Source organism: Crocodylus siamensis, chromosome 6 (assembly GCF_052110815.1).
Source record: "Crocodylus siamensis isolate JL-2025a chromosome 6, ASM5211081v1, whole genome shotgun sequence".
NCBI lineage: Eukaryota > Metazoa > Chordata > Crocodylia > Crocodylidae > Crocodylus > Crocodylus siamensis.
In genome coordinates this window covers 439,664-458,783 of record NC_143400.1, presented here as the reverse complement: position 1 = coordinate 458,783, position 19,120 = coordinate 439,664, and the positions used below count along the sequence as shown (strand labels likewise).

The following is a 19,120-nucleotide window of genomic DNA, read 5'->3' as shown; positions in this document are numbered from 1 at the left end:
TTTCCATCGCTTCCTTTTATTGACACCAAAAGGGGGGAGGCAACCCCCCCCTTAAAAACCCATATAAACGCCCCCACCCCACAAAGAGGGAAACTGAGGCAGCGGCAGCAGGGCAGGAAAAGCACCACGGGGGGCCAAGGTCCCCCACTCCCCCACTGCTCTGACCACGGGGGGAGACTGCCCCGGGGCTGCACCAGGGGTTTAGAAGCCTGCCCTCGTTTAACCCGGTTTAACCCTGGACAGACGCAGCCGTATCCTGGGATAGGCTGGGAGCTGGGCTCTGCTGCCCCCGTGGCCTGGCGGTGTCATGACACCCCTGAAGGAAGTTGCCCCAGGATAAACCCTGTCTGTCCCCTCCAGATTGGGGTGAATGGCCCCTGGTCGGGGGGGGGTCCATGCCCCAAATTCTGCCCCCTACCCCCCAGCAAACAAAGAACCCAGGAGTCTGGGTCACTAGGCCATGTTGCCTGAGGAGATATCAGCCTATATAGCAAGAACAGCAAGAACTGTTCAGAATCCCTGAATATTAATTAGGCTGAGTATTAATTAGGCTGACATGCAAAAGAGGTGAGCAAATTTGACTAAATATAAGCATGAGCCGGCTGCAGGGCAAGGGCACAGGAGCTATTACTGGTGGAAAACTAGTTAGGGTTGGGAGCTGCATGTGTGGATTGCCCATGATTTGCATATGGAAACCTGCTGGTTAACCTATGGAAGGAAGTGGCTTTGCATATGGTAATGAGCTGAGTGGCACCAACCTTCTGATTGGTTTGTGTCTGGGAGGAGGGCGTCCAATGGCTGGACCCACAGCAGTGGATCCTGAACTGGGATACAGGTCGGATTGGGCGGAGGAGAGATTTGCATATGAAAATCAGCCTGTTTGCATACTGCCTGCCTTGAGGGGCGATTTTATTTGCAGATGGGTTCGCCAATGGGATCTGGCTCATTAGCATGAGGATTTGTATAGGGAAATGTATGATGATGTGCATGTGGGGGTGGGGTGGGGTGCACATGGGTGTGTGTGTGCATACATGGGTTTGGAGGGGGTGGGACGTGTGTGTGTGTGTGCGCGCACGTGCGCATGGGTGGGTAAGTGAGTAGGTGGGTGTGCATGCATGGGTGTGGGGTGTGCGGGGTGGGATTGTGTGTGTGTGTATGTGTGTGTGGGTAAGTGGGTGGGTAGGTGTGTGTGCATGCACAGGTGTGGGGGGTGGGATGTGTGGGGGTGTGTATGGATGCATGGGTGGGTGGGAGGTGTGGGGGGGGTGCGTGCGTGTCTGGGATTTACAAAAGCTTCTGGGACCCTGCTGATTTGCATAGGGACTGGGATACCTTTGCGTCTAGGGCTGGGGTCCCCCTCGGGCCCCCTGCCCCCACAGCGCTCCCTCGGGCCCCCTGCCCCCACAGCACCCCCTCCTGCCCCGGGGATCAGGATCAGGCCCCCGGGACAGGACAGGGGCCCTGGATCACTCGAGGAGGCCGAGCAGGTCCTGGAGAAAGAGCAGGGCCTTCTGGAAGCAGAGGCTGGAGGGCGGCCAGGGGGGCGGCTCCCATCCTGTGGGGCAAATGGAGCCAGGGTGAGACGAAGCCCGGGGCATCCTGCAGGGGGCGCAGGAGAACCCCGTGGGTGTGCCCCCCCCACCTGTTCCTGCACCATCCCAACCCCCCCGGCTGGCTCAGCTCCCCCGGCACCTACTCTGGCCCACGGGCAGCGGCAGGGGCACCACAGTCATGTTCTCAGAGCAGTCGTGTGTCCTGGTGCTGTAGGGTTGCAGGCCGCAGCAGTCCTGCATGTCGTGGGTCCGTGGCAGCACCCGGTGCTGCTTGTCATTCGTGCAGCAGAGGTGCGTGTCGTTGCTGTAGGAGTGCCCCGGGCACGGCCCCTCCATGATCGGGTCTGGCAGGAGAGAGAAAGTGTGTGTGGGGGGGCAGGGCTCCCCCAATGCACATACATGTACATGCACTGCACGCACGCACATGTGTGTAGGTCTGTGCATACGTACATCCCTATAGATGTGTGCACATATATGCACCTGTGTGTTCCTATATGTGTGTGTGTGCGTGTATGTACACCTGTGTGTATGTGTGCGTGTATGTGAGTGTATCGAGTGCAGTGCCCCAGGGGTCGGTCCTGGGGCCGGTTGTGTTCAATGTCGTCATCACCGACCTGGAAGACGGGATGGGGTGCACTCTCCGCAAGTTTGCAAAGACCCCAAGCCGGGGGGGGAAGTGGATACCCTGGAGGATGGGGCTGGGGCTCAGAGAGACCCAGACGAATGGGAGGATCGGGCCAAAAGAAATCCCATGCGGTTCAACAAGGAGAAGTGCAAAGTCCTGCACTGAGGAGGAGCGATCCCCTGCGCTGGTGGAGGCTGGGGGGGACAGGCTGGGCTGCAGCTCTGCAGGAAAGGACCTGGAGGGAACAGGGGACAAGGAGCTGAACAGGAGCCAGCAGCGCGCCCTCGGTCCCAAGAAGGTGACCGGCATCCTGGGCCGCATCGGGAGGAGCGTCACCAGCAGGTCAATGGCGGTGATTCTTCCCCTCGGTTCGACACTGGGGAGGCCACATCTGGAGTCCGGTGTCCAGCTGTGGTTCCCCACTATGGAAAGGATGTGGACACATTGGAGAGAGTCCAGTGAAGGGCAATGAAAATGGTTGCGGGGCTGGGAGACAGGACTGGTGAGGAGCAGCTGAGGGAACTGGACTGATTGAGTCTGCAGAAGAGAAGACCGAGGGGGATTGAATAGCAGCCTCCTCCACCTCCCTGCAGGGGGGCTGCACAGAGGATGGAGCTGGACTGGTCTCAGTGGGGGCAGACGACAGGACAAGGAGCAATGGGCTCAGGCTGCAGCAAAGGAAGTTGAGGTTGGAGATTAGGAAGAATTTTCTCGCGAGGAGGGGATTAAAGAAAGGTGGTGCAGTCTCCGTCCTTGGAGGTGTTTAGGAGCCAGGTAGACAAAGCCCCGGCTGGGATGATGGAGTTGGGGCTGGTCCTGCTTGGAGCAGGGGTTGCGCTAGACGTGACCGCCCCCCCCCGAGCTCCCTCCAACCCTCGTTGTCTGATTCTGTGATTCTATAACCCAGGAATACGGGACACGCGCACACACACGCACACACAGAGTCCTACATAAGCACACATGTACCTACACATTATACACACACATTGGCCACGCCTATCTATGTAGACACAACCTTGTCTACACACGTGCATCTGCGCGCACACACACAGAACCCAAGTATCCGGGACACGCATCACCTCCCCTCCCCTACCTAAGCATGCATGCACACAAACATACCTCCATAGATGCACTCACACACACAAAACCAATAGACACACCTGCACTGACACACTCGACATGCCCCCTTCCTACACAAACACATGCCTCCCTCCCCAAACACACACAGCACACGTGCACACACCAATGTCTAGCTCTGTGTCCAAAAGGAGGGTAGACAGCCACCTAGCCAGGGTCATTTGACCCCAGCGCTCTTTCCTGCCATGGCAGGGGGTCGGACTTGATGATCTGCTCAGGTCCCTTCCGACCCTAGAAACTATGAAACTATCTGCTCCATTTGGACCTGCTCAGCGGTTTGCACGTGCCCCCCCCCGGCTCTCACCAATGGGGGCAGCCGACATGGGGGGCACCTCTGGGGCCAGGCTGGCGAGGAGGCTGGCAAGAGCTGCAGGGAAGACAGAGCAGAGGGTGAACACAGGTCTCCCCCATTGGTGCCCTTCACTCCTGACCCGCAGCCCCCTGCCCCTCCAGCCTCCCACTGCCCCTCACCTCCAACCTGCCCCCCCACCCATGCCCCTCACTCCCGACCCGCAGCCCCTGCCCCCTCCCCACAGCCCGGCCCAGCCCATTACCCAGAAGTGCCTGGAGTGGGGTCATGGCAGTGTGCGTATCAAGCACTATGCACGCCCATCGCTGCTTATATAGAGCTCAGGCCAGGGATCCCTCCCCGCTGAGCTCATCCTTAGCTTTCTGGGGGAGGACTGGGCTAAATATGACCCCCAGTATCCCTGGCAGCTCCTCAGCCTTCATGACTCATCGGAGCTGCTGCCCACAGCCTGGACAGAGAGGAGCGAGGCAGTTTTCCCATCTGTGTAATGGACTTGAGTACCTGACGCCCCTCCCTCGAGTGCTAGGACCCTGCTTGGGGCTGCCTCAGTTTCCCCATGTGTATAAACAGGCCTGAACACCCCCTCCACCACGCGCCCGGCACTCCATACATGCCAGGCCAAGATAGGGGGGTGAGCAAGGACAGCCCCACAGAGCCCACTGGGGCAGAGGAAAATGAGCGGCGCATGGTGCTGCATGACTCACATCTGTCCCATGCTTTGTGTTTGTTCCTTCATCCCTGTCCCCGGCTGGCGGGATCGGGCGGGATCACAGGGCAGTGGAAGCTGGCTCGCATCCTGCCCCACAAAACACTGCTTGTGTCTGCTGGGAGATGCTGTCCAAGTAGGGCCAAGGTCAAGGCAAAGGGCTGCCCCGCTAGGCTAGGGCGGCAGGGAAGGCAGTAGAGGTCACCCCCACCCCCGCACCTGAAGAAGATGGGCCTGGGGACAGGGTCCATCTATGCCCCCCTCCCCAGCTGCATTTATGGGGTCCCTCTCCAGTGAGGCGGGGGGGCACAGCCAGGGCTTCATGGGGGGGGTCATGCACCCCAGCCCCTTCTGAGGCTGGAAGGGAGAGCGATGGGGTCTGAGCAGGGTTTTCCCCCCATCCCTCCCTCCTTTGCAGCATGGAGGCTCTGACTCAGACCCGTCCCCATTACCCCGCTCCAAGCGCACCCCCAGCCCTATAAGGTGCATCTACACATTCAATTAATGCGCTTTAGGTAATGTGCGTGCAAGCCAATGCCTTCACTGTGAGGCGCTTGAAAAACTCCTGTTCACTTGTTTTAATGCACATTAGGGGGTTTTGTGATGCTTTCACATGCACGTGTAGATGTGCCCTTGGGGAATCTGACTCAGGCGCCGGGAACCTCTTGGTCCCGCTGCTTCTGTTTGACCCCTGGGACCCGCGTCCTCCACGGGCTCCGCGTTGTCTAGCAGGTTTGGGCACCTTCGGGTTCCCTCTCGGAGACAAATAACACGGCTCCGAGGGCGGCACGGTGCCCCCAGGGCATCCACACCTGGCTCAGGCCTGGGGCCCGCATCCGGGACCCGAGAGGGAAGGGGCAGAGCGGGGCAGCGAGGCGACGGAGCGGCTTCCCTGGGAGACAAAGGGGTCTGGCCCGCTTGGCCCAGCAGCACGACAAGGGCCAGGCTTGTGCTGCAGAGGGGGTTCCCGGGTGAGGACACGCGAACAAATTCAGGCCAGTTTGGGTTTCAGAAGATGCGGGAGGGCTGACATAAATGTTTACACCAGAGGAAGGGGCAAGGGAGAAGTCACAAGAGATGCATTGTTGAATGTTTCTTGCCAGACAGTAATGAGGTGGCATGGCGTGGAACGGGCAGGGCCGTTTATGACCAGGATGGTCTTTTCCACCCCGGGGCGCTCACTGTGTCCACACAGGGTCGGTCTCCACAGCTGCCACCCCGTGAAACCCCCCTGCCCCAGATCTTTGCCGAACACGTGCAAGTTTTCCAGCAGTCGGTGCTGGGCAGGAGCCACAGGATGTGACCGGACGCCAGGGGAAACCCGTGGGCTCTTGCACGCCTGGTCCAGATCCAGGTGGAGTCGGGGAGGGACAGGGACAAGCAGCCTGGACGGGGCAGGGCAACCCCCACCACCTGTGCCGGGCTGGGCTCTGCCTTGCCCGCAACCCCGAAGAGCCCTCGGGGTGTCCGGACACTCGGCCTTGGGGGCGCAGAGCCGCTTTGGGGATGATGAAGGAGGGAACAGGGAGGACAACACAAAGCTTCACAGTGCCGCTTGATGTCTCTCCCTGCGCCTGACACTCGAACGCTGTGCCAAGGTCTAACCCTAGCCCTAACCCAGCGATAACACTAACCATAACCCTAACGAGGGTCAAACCTCCCAGATCGCCCTGGAGTTTCCAGGAATTAGATATAAGTCTCCAGGAGATGCTGAGAGTCACCCAGGACAAAAATGATAAGAGAGTCGTTAAAATAAATACAAAATGTTGAATCCAATCCATACTGTAATCCAGTGGGATTTTAAAATGCCATAATAATGTGCATTTCCCTTCCGCATGTAAAGTCACTGAGGTCAGTACAGCCTGTGATGCAGCTTCCCAGAATAGCTTCAAAGAGAGATGCAAACCCAAACCCAACCCCCTAACTCTAACCCTGCACTGCGTCCCCAACCCAAACCCTAACCCAACACCTTATCAAAAAGGCAGCGTACACCCGGTGGAAGGAGGGTGCTATCTCCAAAGAGGAGTATACCCCCTCTGCTCGGGCCTGTAGGGGGACTGTCAGGAAAGCTAAGGTGGACGTAGAGCTAGGACGAGAGTCCAAGATCAAAGATAATAAAAAGTCCTTTTTCAAATATATAGGGAGGATGAAGAAAGCACCAGGAAATGTGGGGCCCGTGCAAGATTCTCTGGGCAATCTGGTGGTCGCACCGGGGAGAAAGCAGACCTCTTTAACCAATTCTTCACCTCCGTTTTCTTGTGCAGGGACCAGGACTTCCCCACTGTGATGCAAGACGGACTTGGGGGGAATGCCTCCAGACCTCAGGTTGGGGAGGACCAGGTTAGAGAGCTTCTGGAGGGGCTGGACATGTTCAAGTCAGCGGGTCCAGATGCTCTCCACCCCAGGGTGTTGAGGGAGCTAGCAGGGGTTATTGCAGGGCCTTTGGCCTAGCTTTACGAGCGCTCATGGTGCTCGGGCCAGGTGCCAAATGATTGAAAGATGGCCAGCGTGGTCCCTGTCTTTAAAAAAGGGAGGAGGGAGGACCCGGGCAACTATAGGCCTGTCAGTCTTACCTCAATCCTAGGGAAACTCTTTGAGAAGATCATCATGGGGCACATCTGCGATGGGCCGGCCTCAGGGATGATGCTCAAGGGCAACAAGCACGGTTTCATCGGGGCAGGTCATGTCAGACCAACCTGATTGCCTTTTATGATCAGGTTACAAAAGCATTGGATGCAGGTGTCGCCGTGGATGTAGTTTTTCTGGACTTCATCCAGGCCTTTGACACCGTCTGCCACCCCATCCTCATTAAAAAACTAGGCAACTCTGGCATTGATGCCTACACAGTCAGATGGATTGCAGATTGTCTGAAGGGTCGCACTCAGAGGGGGGTAGTGGACGGGTCACATTCGACCTGGGGAGAAGTGGGCAGCGGAGTCCCCCAGGGCTCGGTCCTTGGGCCCGCGCTGTTCAATCTCTTTATCAGCGATTTGGAAGACAGGGTGAAAAGCAACCTGTGTTAATTTGGTGATGATACCAAGATGTGGGGTGAGGTGAGCACGTTAGTAGGGAGGGAAAGACTGCAGCAAGACCTGGATAGGTTACAGGGGTGGGCTAACAAACACAGGATGCGCTTCAACACTGACAAGTGCAGGGTGCTGCACTTGGGCAGTAGTAAGCAGCAGCACACTTATAAGCTGGGAAACTCCCTTCTCGAGAGCACGGAGGCAGAAAGGGATCTTGGAGTCATTACTGACTCCAAGGTGAACATGGGCCGACGATGCGAGGTCACGGTTGGCAGGGCTAACCGGACCTTGTCCTGCATCCACAGATGCATCTCAAGCAGGGCCAAGGAGGTGATCCTCCTCCCCCTCCACGCAGCACTGGTCAGGCTGCGGCTGGAGTACTGCGTCCCGTTCTGGGCGCCACACTTCAGGAGGGATGTGGACAACATGGAGAGGGTCCAGAGGAGGCCACTTGCATGATTGGGGGCAGCAGGGCAGGCCCTACGAGGAGAGGCGATGGGACCTGAACCTGTTCAGCCTCCACAAGAGAAGGCTGAGGGGGGACCTTGTGATCGTCTATAAGCTCACTAGGGGGGACTAGAAGAGTTTGGGAGAGACCTTGTTTCCCCAAGCGCACCCGGCATAATAAGGAATAACGGCCACAAGTTGTTGGGGAGGAGGTTTAGATTAGACATCCGTAAGAACGACTTCACGGTCGGGGCGGCTGGGAGCTGGAACCAACTTCCAAGGGAAGTGGTGCTGGCTCCTACCCGGGGGGGCTTTAAGAGGAGGCCTACCTGGCTGGAGTCATCTGAGCCCAGTTTTTCTCCCGTCGAGGCGGGGGTCGGACTTGCAGATCTACAAGGTCCCTGCGGCCCGACTGCTGTGATTCTATGACCTAGCCCTTACCCGACCCTAACCCTAACCCGTGCACCTGACAGGGAGCTTGTGAGACCCAGACGTGGGGGAGCCGGGAGTGCCGCTGGGTCTCCCCACGGCTGGGCTGGGGCTTGGCGCACAGGGGCAACCCTTGACCGCTGCAAGGGGGAGGAGCGGGGGGAAAACCCTGCTCAGACCCCGTCTCTCCCATCCAGCCCCACTCTCTGCCGGGCCCAGGAGCCCGGGGCAGAGGGGTGCGGGGCGCGGTGCCCACCCCCTGCACAATCCTGTCCCCGCCGAGGACACTTGCCTCGCTGCTGCCCCCTCCCCTGCCAGGAGCCTGGTGTCACTGGGACCGTGCTCTCGGGGGGCCACGCCTGGAGACACGCTTCGCCCCGCTGCTCTTCCTGGGCGAGTCCCCGGGGACTGAGAAGCCGGGAACGTCTGCGCTTCACCGTGTCACAGCAGCCCGGGTCAGGAGGACCCCGATCAGATCATCTCGCCTGACCCCCTGCCACAGGCAGGAACGAATGCTGGGTCACAAGGCCCCAGACAGGTGATCGTCTTAACCTCCGCTCAAATTTGCCCAAGGCAGGGGCAAGGACCACTTCCCTGGGAAGTTGGTTCCAGATATTGGCCGCCCTAACTGTACAATATTGCCTCCTGATCTCTAACGTAAACCTGTTCTCCATCAGCTCCTCTCCATTGCTCCTCGTCGCCCTGGGTGGTGCTGGGGAGAAAAGGGCTCTACCCATTTGCTGTTGGTCTCCCCTGAGGAGTTTGTAGGCAGCCACCAGGTCCCCCAGCCTCCTCTTGTGGAGGCTGAACAGGTTCAGGGCCCATCGCCTCTCCTCGCAGGGCCTGCCCTGCTGTCCCCTGACCATGCCAGTGGCCTCCTCTGGACCCTCTCCGTGCTGCCCACATCCCTCCTGCAGTGCGGTGCCCAGAACTGGACGCAGTACTCCCGCTGCGGCCTGACCAGTGCCGCACAGAGGGGGAGGATCACCCCCCTGGCCCTGCTGGAGATGCATCTGTGGATGCAGGACAAGGTGCGGCTGGCCTTGCTGGCTGCGGTCTGGCATTGGCGGCTCGTGTTCACCTTGGAGTCAATAATGACTCTGAGATCCCGTTCCGCCTCTGTGCTTTCAAGAGGGGAACCCCCCAGGCTGTCTGTGTGCTGCGGATGCCTTCTCCCCAGGGGCAGCTCCCTGCACTTGTCTACGGTCAACCCCATCCTCTTCCCGTCTGCCCACTTCTGTAGTCTGTCTAAATCTAGTTGCAGCCTCTCTCTCCCTTCAAGCGTGTCCACCTCGCCCCACATCTTAGTGTCATCAGCAAACTGGTACTGGTCACTCCAAAACTACTTGTTTCTCTCCAGTGCTGGCAGGGACCCTGCCCACTGACGGCACAGCCAAACCACGGCACCGCTCCCTTATGGCCTGCACATCAGTCATGCAGAGCCTTTTGGAGAGCTCCAGGAGCAAGGCTTACTCCACACAGGGCACTTCTACATGTGCGCATTTACTACACAGTAACCAAAATGACTGCATAGTACAGGCATGCGTCTACACATGCGCACCCATACTGCGCAGTAAATATGAAGACTAACATTGACTTGAGTGGAAATTTGATACCTGCAGCATGGAGGAATCAAATTTACGCCTAATTAGTTACTGTGCAGTAATGCATGTGTAGGTGCCGTGTGTGTGGACCGACACAGCGATGCCATGTGAGCGGTGTGACGTGAGCGATGGGAGATGACGGTTGCATGTGCAATCTCAATCTTTGAGAGAGGCCAGCAGAAACAGGGTGGGAGAGAGGTGAGAAGAGAGAGAGACTCTACTTTCTATACGTCCTTAAGATTTCCTCGGCCCCCTGACTCAGTCCGCACACAGCATGAATGTGCTTTAACGCCTGCACATGTAGACACTGGGCTACTGCAGTAACTTGCTGCACAGTAAATTTAAGCTGGTGAAAATGGACGTGTAGACAAGCCTGCTGTGTGCACCGGGCACAGCAAACTCCTGTTGGCATCAGTCATTTGCTCACCTGCATCCAGGTACAAGTCAGCATGAGTCCCAGGTGGATGGACTGGCTCCATCTTTACTCCAGCAACTAACTACCCCAAACAGCTGATAGCACTGCACGGGGGTGCGGCGCAGGCCGTGCCCCCTGCAGACGGAGCTCAGGACACGCGTACAGGTCCCTGCTGAGCCCACGACACCTGCCAGCTGTGGAGGAGATTGGCACCGGGGGCTCTGGGGCCCTCACCCCTATCTGCTGACAGGCAAACTGGTGCCACAGGCACTTGTGGGACTGACTGCCCCTGTCTTGGGGCAGAGGGGGTGAAAACTGCAGGCCTGCTAGGCCCTGCCACAGCCACAAAGGCTGCCATAGTACCTCACAGTTGTTTAATTAACTTATTCCCACAATACTCCTGTGAATTGGGAAGTGCAATTACTCCATCGCACAGGCGGTGCTAAGGACCCAGACCAGAACCGTTTCAAAGCCGGATCTCCTAAGACTTAGGCTTCAGCCCCTCACAGAGTCCTTGACTGAAAGGGGCTGGAAGGGACCTTGGAGGATCCTGGGGTCCAGCCCCCTGCACCCAGCAAGACAGGCAAGTGTGGTCCAGTGACCCCAGCAAGACGCCCGCCCAGCCTTGTCTTGACGATGTCCAGGGTTGTAGGCTGTTTTGACCTTCCCCATTACAGCCTACGGGCAAAACGGCAAACAGCACTGAAACAGCAAAACGTCTGGACGTGCCTCGTTTTGTTTCGAGGCTGTTTCAATGATACCCATTTTGTTTTGATTTCGCTGTTTCAATCTCGACACGAGTCAAAACAGCATCGAAACAAAACTGGCGGTGAACTGCTGGGCAGCTCTACTGGGTAGGGCCCGCCCGTGCACATCCTGCGTGCTGGATTGGGTCCACAAGCTGGATCTGGCCCGCGGACGGACCAGGCACCACCCATCCATCCCTGCACACAAAAAAGCTGCGCTGCACCCCCTCGCCCCATGCCAAATTATATATTACACATAAAACCACAACAAACCAGATAAAAATGATCCTACACGTCATGATATGACGTGATCCTACAAGTCATCCTAGACTTCCATGCGTGGACCCTGAGGTGGTGCAGGGTCACTTGGAAGACCTGGATGCCTTTAAGTCGGCAGGCCCGGATGAGCTCCGTCCGAGGGTACTGAAGGCACTGGCCGACATCATTGCAGAGCCACTGGCGGGAATATTTGAACGCTCGTGGCGCACGGGTCAAGTCCCGGAGGACTGGAAAAGGGCCAATGTGGTTCCCATTTTCAAGAAGGGGAGGAAGGAGGACCCGGGTAACTATAGGCCAGTCAGTCTCACCTCCATCCTTGGCAAAGTCTTTGAAAAAATTATCAAGGCTCACATTTGTGAGAGCCCGGCAGGGCAAGTTATGCTGAGGGGAAACCAGCACGGGTTCGTGGCAGGCAGATCGTGCCTGACCAATCTAGTCTCTTTTTATGACCAGGTCACAAAACGCCTCGACGCAGGAGGAGGGGTGGATGTCGTATACTTGGACTTCAGGAAGGCCTTTGACACAGTATCCCACCCCATACTGGTGAACAAGTTAAGGGGCTGTGACTTGGATGACTGCACAGTCCGGTGGGTGGAGAATTGGCTGGAGGGTCGCACCCAGAGAGTCGTGGTGGAGGGGTCGGTTTCGACCTGGAGGGGTGTGGGCAGTGGGGTACCGCAGGGCTCGGTGCTTGGACCGATACTCTTTAATGTCTTCATCAGCGACTTGGACGAGGGGGTGAAATGTACTCTGTCCAAGTTTGCAGATGACACTAAGCTATGGGGCGAAGTGGACACGCCGGAGGGCAGGGAGCAGCTGCAAGCAGACCTGGACAGGTTAGACAAGTGGGCAGAAAACAACAGAATGCAGTTCAACAAGGAGAAATGCAAAGTGCTGCATCTAGGGAGGAAAAATGTCCAGCGCACCTACAGCCTAGGAAATGACCTGCTGGGTGGCACGGAGGTGGAAAGGGATCTTGGAGTCCTAGTGGACTCCAAGATGAACATGAGTCGGCAGTGTGATGAAACCATCAGAAAAGCCAATGGCACTTTATCGTGCATCAGCAGATGCATGACAAATAGGTCCAAGGAGGTGATACTTCCCCTCTATCGGGCGCTGGTCAGACCGCAGCTGGAGTACTGCGTGCAATTCTGGGCGCCGCACTTCACGAAGGGTGCGGATAACCTGGAGAGGGTCCAGAGAAGGGCCACTCGTATGGTTAAGGGCCTGCAGGCCAAGCCCTACGAGGAGAGATTAGAGAAACTGGACCTTTTCAGCCTCCACAAGAGAAGGTTGAGAGGCGACCTGGTGGCTGCCTATAAGTTCGTCAGGGGGGCACAGAAGGGAATTGGTGAGTATTTATTCACCAAGGCGCCCCCAGGGGTTACAAGAAATAATGGCCACAAGCTAGAGGAGAGCAGATTTAGATTGGATATTAGGAGGAACTTCTTCACAGTTCGAGTGGCCAAGGTCTGGAACGGGCTCCCAAGGGAGGTGGTGCTCTCCCCTACCCTGGGGGTCTTCAAGAGAAGGTTGGATGTGTATCTAGCTGGGGTAATGTAGGCCCAGCACTCTTTCCTGCTTATGCAGGGGGTTGGACTCGATGATCTACTGAGGTCCCTTCCAACCCTAGCATCTATGAATCTATGTTTGTTGCCCCTGAGCCTTTAGAGCTAAACACGTCTCTTTTGCAGATGTGTAAAACTAAATGTAACTTTGCGAGCAATGGATGCATGGTGCCTCCAGCGATTTGGGGATACATATCGAGCTCATGCTCACTGGAGTTCAAGTTTCCCTGCCTGCTCATAGCCAGAGTTAAAAAAACAAAAAAAAAGCAGTCTTCAGAGCTGTGAAATGGGAGCTACATGAGTTGGGGCGGTGAATAGACAGCGGCACAGCACGCTGCAAAGCTTTTCAGTCTAGCTCCACAGGCTGTAAATCAAGCTTGAGTAGTACAGCCCTTAAAGACCATTAAAAGGGAATGAGGGTCGTTCACACCTATGGAGTGAAGAGATTAGGAGGATCCAGGTATGAGCCATGGAGCCAAGTGACTCTCTCACCACTGCCTGGATAGAAATGCCCCTTCCACGGCCAGGCTTTCAGCTTGGGATAGACCAGGAATCAAAGTGGGAGGGACTGCCCCCCTGCCCCCAGAGCCGCCCCAGCACATGGGATACCTCTGCTTTATAAAAGGGTCCAGCCACCCCGGTGTCGGCGCCAGCGCGTGTGCCCACCTATGAGCAGGGCAGTGGGTTGGGGCCAACCGTCCGGGTTCAAGGCTGGGAAGGGGGATCGTAGGGCAGGAGAGGGGTCTGGAAGAGGGCCCTTCCCCGCTCACCTTGCAGGCACCACCAGCCCTCGCCCACGGATGCTGCCCCGCCGAGGACCCCGAACCTGCCCCTCCTGCCCCTCTGCGACGTCCAGGAGGACCAGGGGTTTAACCCGCCCCGAGGCCTTGGCGGAGGCAGCTGCAATGAGGACGTGCGAGACCCAGCCGCAAATATCAGACATTCCTGAGAGTTCCTGGCTGCCGGGGCCTCGAGCCCAGACGGGGCCACACCAAGGAAGGAGACTGCCCGGCTGGGAATGCAGCTGGGCCGCCTTGTCCTCCAGCTTCTTGTCAGAGGCTCTTCCAGGCACCACCAACACATCCCCCTGCAACGGGTGGACCACTTCCCATTTCTCTGCCGCATTCCTCGACCTCCCACGCAGTCGTGTTGCTCACGTGCCTTGCACAGCCGGGACTTCCTTCGTGCCCCATCGGCTAGGTGGCTTCGGTCGAGCGGCACGTGACCGGCCAATTTTCCTGCCCTACCCAGCCCTGCAGCAGCCTCCCCGGAGCCCCAGGTGCAGGTGGGGCCCTGCACTTCCAGGAGGGGGTTGGGAAGGGTCCGGCGGGGAGCGACGTATGGGGTGAGGGGCCGGGAAGGCAGAGAGCTTGGGGGAGCGAGTCTGGAGAAGAGACCAAGGGGGGATTTGATCCAGGTCTCGGGGCAACAACAGAGAGGATGGGGATGGGTTTTGCTCTGTGGTCACAGGGGATGGGACTAGAGCAATGGGCTCCGGCTGCAGCAGGGGAAACTGAGGCTGGAGAGGAGGCAAGTCCTGGCTCTAGCGGGGGAGGTAGGGGCATCTGTGTCCCTGGAAGGGTCCAAGGGCCGGGTGACAGGCCCGGGCTTGGTTTTGATGCTGCCCCGCGCTGGGGGCTGGGTGAGACGTCAGGTCCTGACTCCCCCATGCTCGGCCGCTCGTTGCCCGTGCGACCCCCTTTGTACCAACGTGCTCCCACCTGCACTGAAGCAACGGGCTCCGTCCACCACGACCGCCTTGGGATGCAAGTGCGGGGAGCCTTGCAACCCCCCCAGGCTCCTGCCCCGCTGGCGCCCAGCTCCGGTCCATCCCCGATCTCTGCCCCCCGCACTGGGGCCCCGACCGCCGCTCTGCCCGGCTCCCACGGCCTCAGCCCAGCTCTGGCACGGGATTAGACAGGCCCTGGCTCCCTCTTCTGGCCCCTCGGCTCACCTTGAAGCCTGAGCCTCACGCCTTCTCGGTTGACGGGGCTGCGACCAGCAAAGCTGTAACAGGCATGCGTGTGTGCGGGCGTGAGAGAGAGCCTACAAACTGGAACAGGTGTGTGTGTGTGTGTGTGTGTGCCCGAGAGAAAGAGGCTACAAGCTGGAACAGGCACCTTTGTGTGTGCACACATGTGCGAGACACAGACAAACTGCAGCAGACGTGCACGCGCGCGGGAGACGGACAGAGCCCGAGACCAGTTTGGCACAGACCGGACTGGCTGGGTTTCCTGGGAAAGCTGGTGGCATCCTGAGGCACAGAGGAAGTTTCGCCGGCAAGTACACGACCGGAGCCTATTTCTGATGAAAACCGGGCAGAATTGGATGGAGGCGGCCAGCAGGCGCCCCGGGGTCTCCACCGGCTCCGCCTGGGCCCCGGCGTCTCCCGTCCACGGCATGTCGGAGGTGGGCGAAGGCGCGAGGCTTGGATGTGGCGATGGGGGAGGTCCCGTGGGGCGCAGGGGACCGCGCCTGGCCTGACGGCTCCCACCCGGGATCTCTGGCTCTCTCCAGTGAGACGGATCAGCTTGGAAACATGTAAAACTTTCTGGCTGAAAACCCACTGGCGCTGGGAAAGCAAAACCCAGGGCACCGATGGTGCGCAAGTCTCCGCAGCGCGGCGCTTCCCTGCAGCGAGAGCGAGGGGAGACGTTGCCCTTCGCTGCGGACAGCAGCTCCTGGAAGAGCCAAGCATGGACGTCTCCCACGACCGGGCCCTGGCGCTCGAGTTCAAGCAGCGCCTCCCCTGGCCTCCCCTTTTCCCACCAATCTGGCCACAAATGCCTTGATGCCATCTCCTGCCACGGGAGAGCGGATCGGCCACCCAAGGAGCAGTGCAAACAACCCCCCTGAGAAGCCGGGCGAGGCCAAACCCCGAGACTGAACCCGTCACATCACAGTGCTTCCCCCCCAAAAAGCAGGTGCTCCACCTCACTAGCATGGCTGACAACCTGGCGAAACCCCAGGAACTCATTCCTAGCATGGGTGAAACTATAGCGAACACAAGAGCTGGTCTGGATCCACTTATGTCCTTAATTAGATTTGCAAAGGGGCTGCGCGCTGCATTCGGGTCTGGGAACGACCAGAGGATGAGACCCAGACATCCTGGCTCGCCCGAGCGAGAGGCAGTGGGTGAACTCGTTTCCAGCTGGAGGTACCGGTGGGGAAAGCAGGCAGACGGGAGCGTTGGGCCTCAAGCCCGATGCAGCTGGTAGTCCCGGGCGCGCCTGGTGCTCCGGCACCCGCCGGCATCCGTCGCTCCCCAAACACGGCCCATAAAGGGGGAATTCATGGGCCTGAGTCCTCCGCTCCCCGTCGTGCAGCCCCGGGGTCTCGCCCCAGACCCAGAGCCGGCAGCGCAGTCACTCTCACGCTGTCCCCGCTTCTGTTGGCTGGTCTCTGGCCCCCCCCCCCCCCAGCCTTTGCCCGCCTGTGGCTACTAATGATTGTTCCCAGTTGCCAAGCCTCCAGCGAGGCCTGTAATTAGCATCACCACCGGCAGCCGGGCTGGAGGTCGTTAGGAGCCGCAGGCATGCGGACGCACCCGAGCTCGAGTAGCTGAAGCCTCAAAGACCATTACAAGGGACAGAGGGGCGTTCACACCAATGGAGCGAAGGGATTAGGAGGAGCCAGTATCACGACCCACGAAGCCAGGTGACCGGATAGAAAAGCCCCTGCCGGAGCCGCGCCGCTGACTTGCAGCTATGGGCAGGCCAGGAGCTAAAGCAGGGCCTGCCCCGTTGCCCCCTCCTTACCCCAGGGTCCACCCCTGCAGAGAGCGTCTTCACAGGCTCAGCTTCCAAAGCAGCCGCACCATGTGCCACGGGCAACAGGCCACGCAGCCGTGGTCAGGCCTCTGTAGGCCCGCGGTCCCCCACCGTCCCCCCCACCTGGCTCAGCTGCGGGGAGACATCGTCTGATCCGCGGCCTGGCACAAGGACAGAAGAGCTGCCAGGACCGGGCCAGACCTGCCCGGTCTCCTAGGTCCCGAGGAGGCAGAGAGTGACGGGGTCTGAGCAGGGCCCCCCTGCCATCGAGGGTCCGGGATGTCCAGGGTCCTGTGAACCCCATGTCCCTTTGCTCCAGGCCCGAGCCCAGCCCTGGGTACATCCGGCGGCGCTCCCGGCTTCCCGCACATCTGGTTCCCACAAGCTCTCATCCCATGCTGTGTAGAAACAAATGTCTGAGTGCTCGTTAGAAATCGCTGGTTTCTCTCACATCTGGAGAGACAGCCGACAGACAATCCCAGGACCTTCTCTTACATTGCACGCTACAAACCCTCATCCTGTCTCCACCCCGCAATGCTTTAAGCTGACTGGGCCTGACCTTTTAGTCTCTCTTCCCACAGCATGCATCCACCCCGCTGCCCTTCTCTGCACCCTCTCTTTCCTCTCGGGTGTGCACGTTAGGGCTGGGCTGGGCTGGGCTGGGCTAGGGTTAGACTCAGGTGCAGCCTTCGAGCGCTGGACACGTTGGGGAGGGATAATGCGGTGCCACGACGCTTTGTGTCTTGCTCCCTGTTCCCTTCATCATCCCTGACCCCAGCCCCAGGTCTCCTCCCAGGGGTCACAGGTAAGGCAGAGCCCAGCTTGGCGCACAGGGTCGGGGTTTTCACCCCAATCCAGACTGCGTGTCCTTGGCCCTCCCAGGCTCCCCCCATCTGGGCCTGCAAGAGCACACGGGATCCCCCATGGCCAGTCGTGTCCCGTGGCTCCCGCCCAGCGCCGGCTGCTGGAAAGCCTGCACTTGCCTGGCAGAGAGTGGGGGGCAGGGGATTCACGGGCTGGAGCCAGAGCCCAGGAGGATCAAAGACTTTGGATGCAGCTTGGACTGAGGCGGCTGAAGGAACAGGCCATGTTTCCCAAGGGAACTGGAAGCGGGGCCTTCCCCCACCCCCAGGCACAGAGCTCAGACAGCCCCGAGGGTGGTGGACATGCAAAGACCAAAGCGGTTGTTGGCTGGAGGCAAAAGCCGGCAGGAGGGTCTCCTTTGGCAAGTCTCTTCTAGCTGGGGAGGACCCAGGGTTTCACGACAGCCGGCCCCCTCCCACAGGCAGAGACCATAATACCCTAGAAGAGGGATGAAGGGACCTCACATCTCGTCCAAGCCCCTGCGCCAAGCAGGACCAGCCCCAACAGCATCATCCAAGCCAAGGCTTTCTCTAGCCGGGTCTTCAACACTTGCAGGGATGGAGACCCCAGCACCCCCTCTCTGGGGAGCCTGCTCCAGTGCTTCACCGCCCTCCTAGAGTTTCTCCTCATACCCAACCTCATCTTCCCTTGCTGCAGCCTGAGCCCATTGCTCCTTGTTCTCTTGTCTGCCCCCACTGAGACCAGCCCAGCTCCATCTTCTTTGCAGCCCCCCTGCAGGGAGGTGAAGGCTGGTATCAAATCCCCCCACATCAATTTTATCATCCCACAAGTTCCTGCTGCCTCTCCTCACACATCACATGCACCACCCCCAAACCATAACGCGCAGCCCTCCACTGGACTCACTCCAGCTTGCCCACATCCTTCCTGCTGTGGGGGGTCCACAACTGGACACCAGCTGTGGCCTCCCCGGTGCCCGGCAGAGTGGAAGAGTCACTTCCCCCATCCGCTGGCAATGCACATGGTTGGCTTCTCTGCCCGGAGGTGCCTGTGCTGGCACGGGCTCCCCGTGGTGGGTCAGCAGAGGCTGGTTGTGATACACTTGCTTCCCACAACAGCCTGATCCTTCCCCTGATGGGAAAGCCGGCCAGGAGAGCTCAGCCACCGTATCTGCCTTTCTTGGCAGGAACCGGGGATGGATGTGGGAACGGGAGACTGATGACTTCTGTTTGGCCGGGGGGACTGGACACGCTGATCTTCCGAGGTCACTTCCGGCCCAAATGTCTATGAAATATATGAAATCATTCTTCCAGTTTCCAGTTGAAGTCAGTGGGCTGGAACTGTGCCCTTGTATGAATGTGCTGGAAAGCAGGAAAGGGCCAGGGGGCAGGAGGGTCTGGCTGGGGCCATGGGCATTATCAGGTCCTTGGAGCTTCCTCCCCAGCTGGTGCCAATCCCAGGCAGGGGAACACATGGGTGCACAAACATGCATGGGGGTGTGCACACGCGCACACAATGGGCATATGCAAATAGGCAAGCGTGCACATGTGGGTGTACAGAGCACAGTTTCATAGTTTCTAGGGTCGGAAGGGACCTGAGCAGATCATCAAGTCCGACCCCCTGCCATGGCAGGAAAGAGTACTGGGGTCAAACGACCCCAGCAAGGTGTTCATCCACCTCCTC

At 58.9% G+C, this 19,120-nt stretch overlaps 1 protein-coding gene across 2 annotated transcripts; it reads right to left on the bottom strand.

The window, feature by feature from the left end:
- On the bottom strand, positions 1 to 15,769 carry LOC149860286 (uncharacterized). Of its 2 annotated transcripts, none has more exons than XM_090056255.1 (4): positions 14,567 to 15,769; positions 3,620 to 3,682; positions 1,697 to 1,897; positions 1 to 1,555 (listed from the first exon to the last, which is right to left on the bottom strand). In XM_090056255.1, exons 2-4 carry the CDS (start codon positions 3,636 to 3,638, stop codon positions 1,467 to 1,469), a joined length of 309 nt encoding a protein of 102 aa, XP_089912381.1. In that variant the 5' UTR covers positions 3,639 to 3,682; positions 14,567 to 15,769; the 3' UTR covers positions 1 to 1,466. The 2 variants fall into 2 exon arrangements, with proteins under 2 accessions (XP_089912381.1, XP_089912380.1); XM_090056254.1 differs by lacking the exon at positions 14,567 to 15,769 and adding an exon at positions 3,870 to 6,983.
- Positions 15,770 to 19,120: the final 3,351 nt, after the last annotated feature.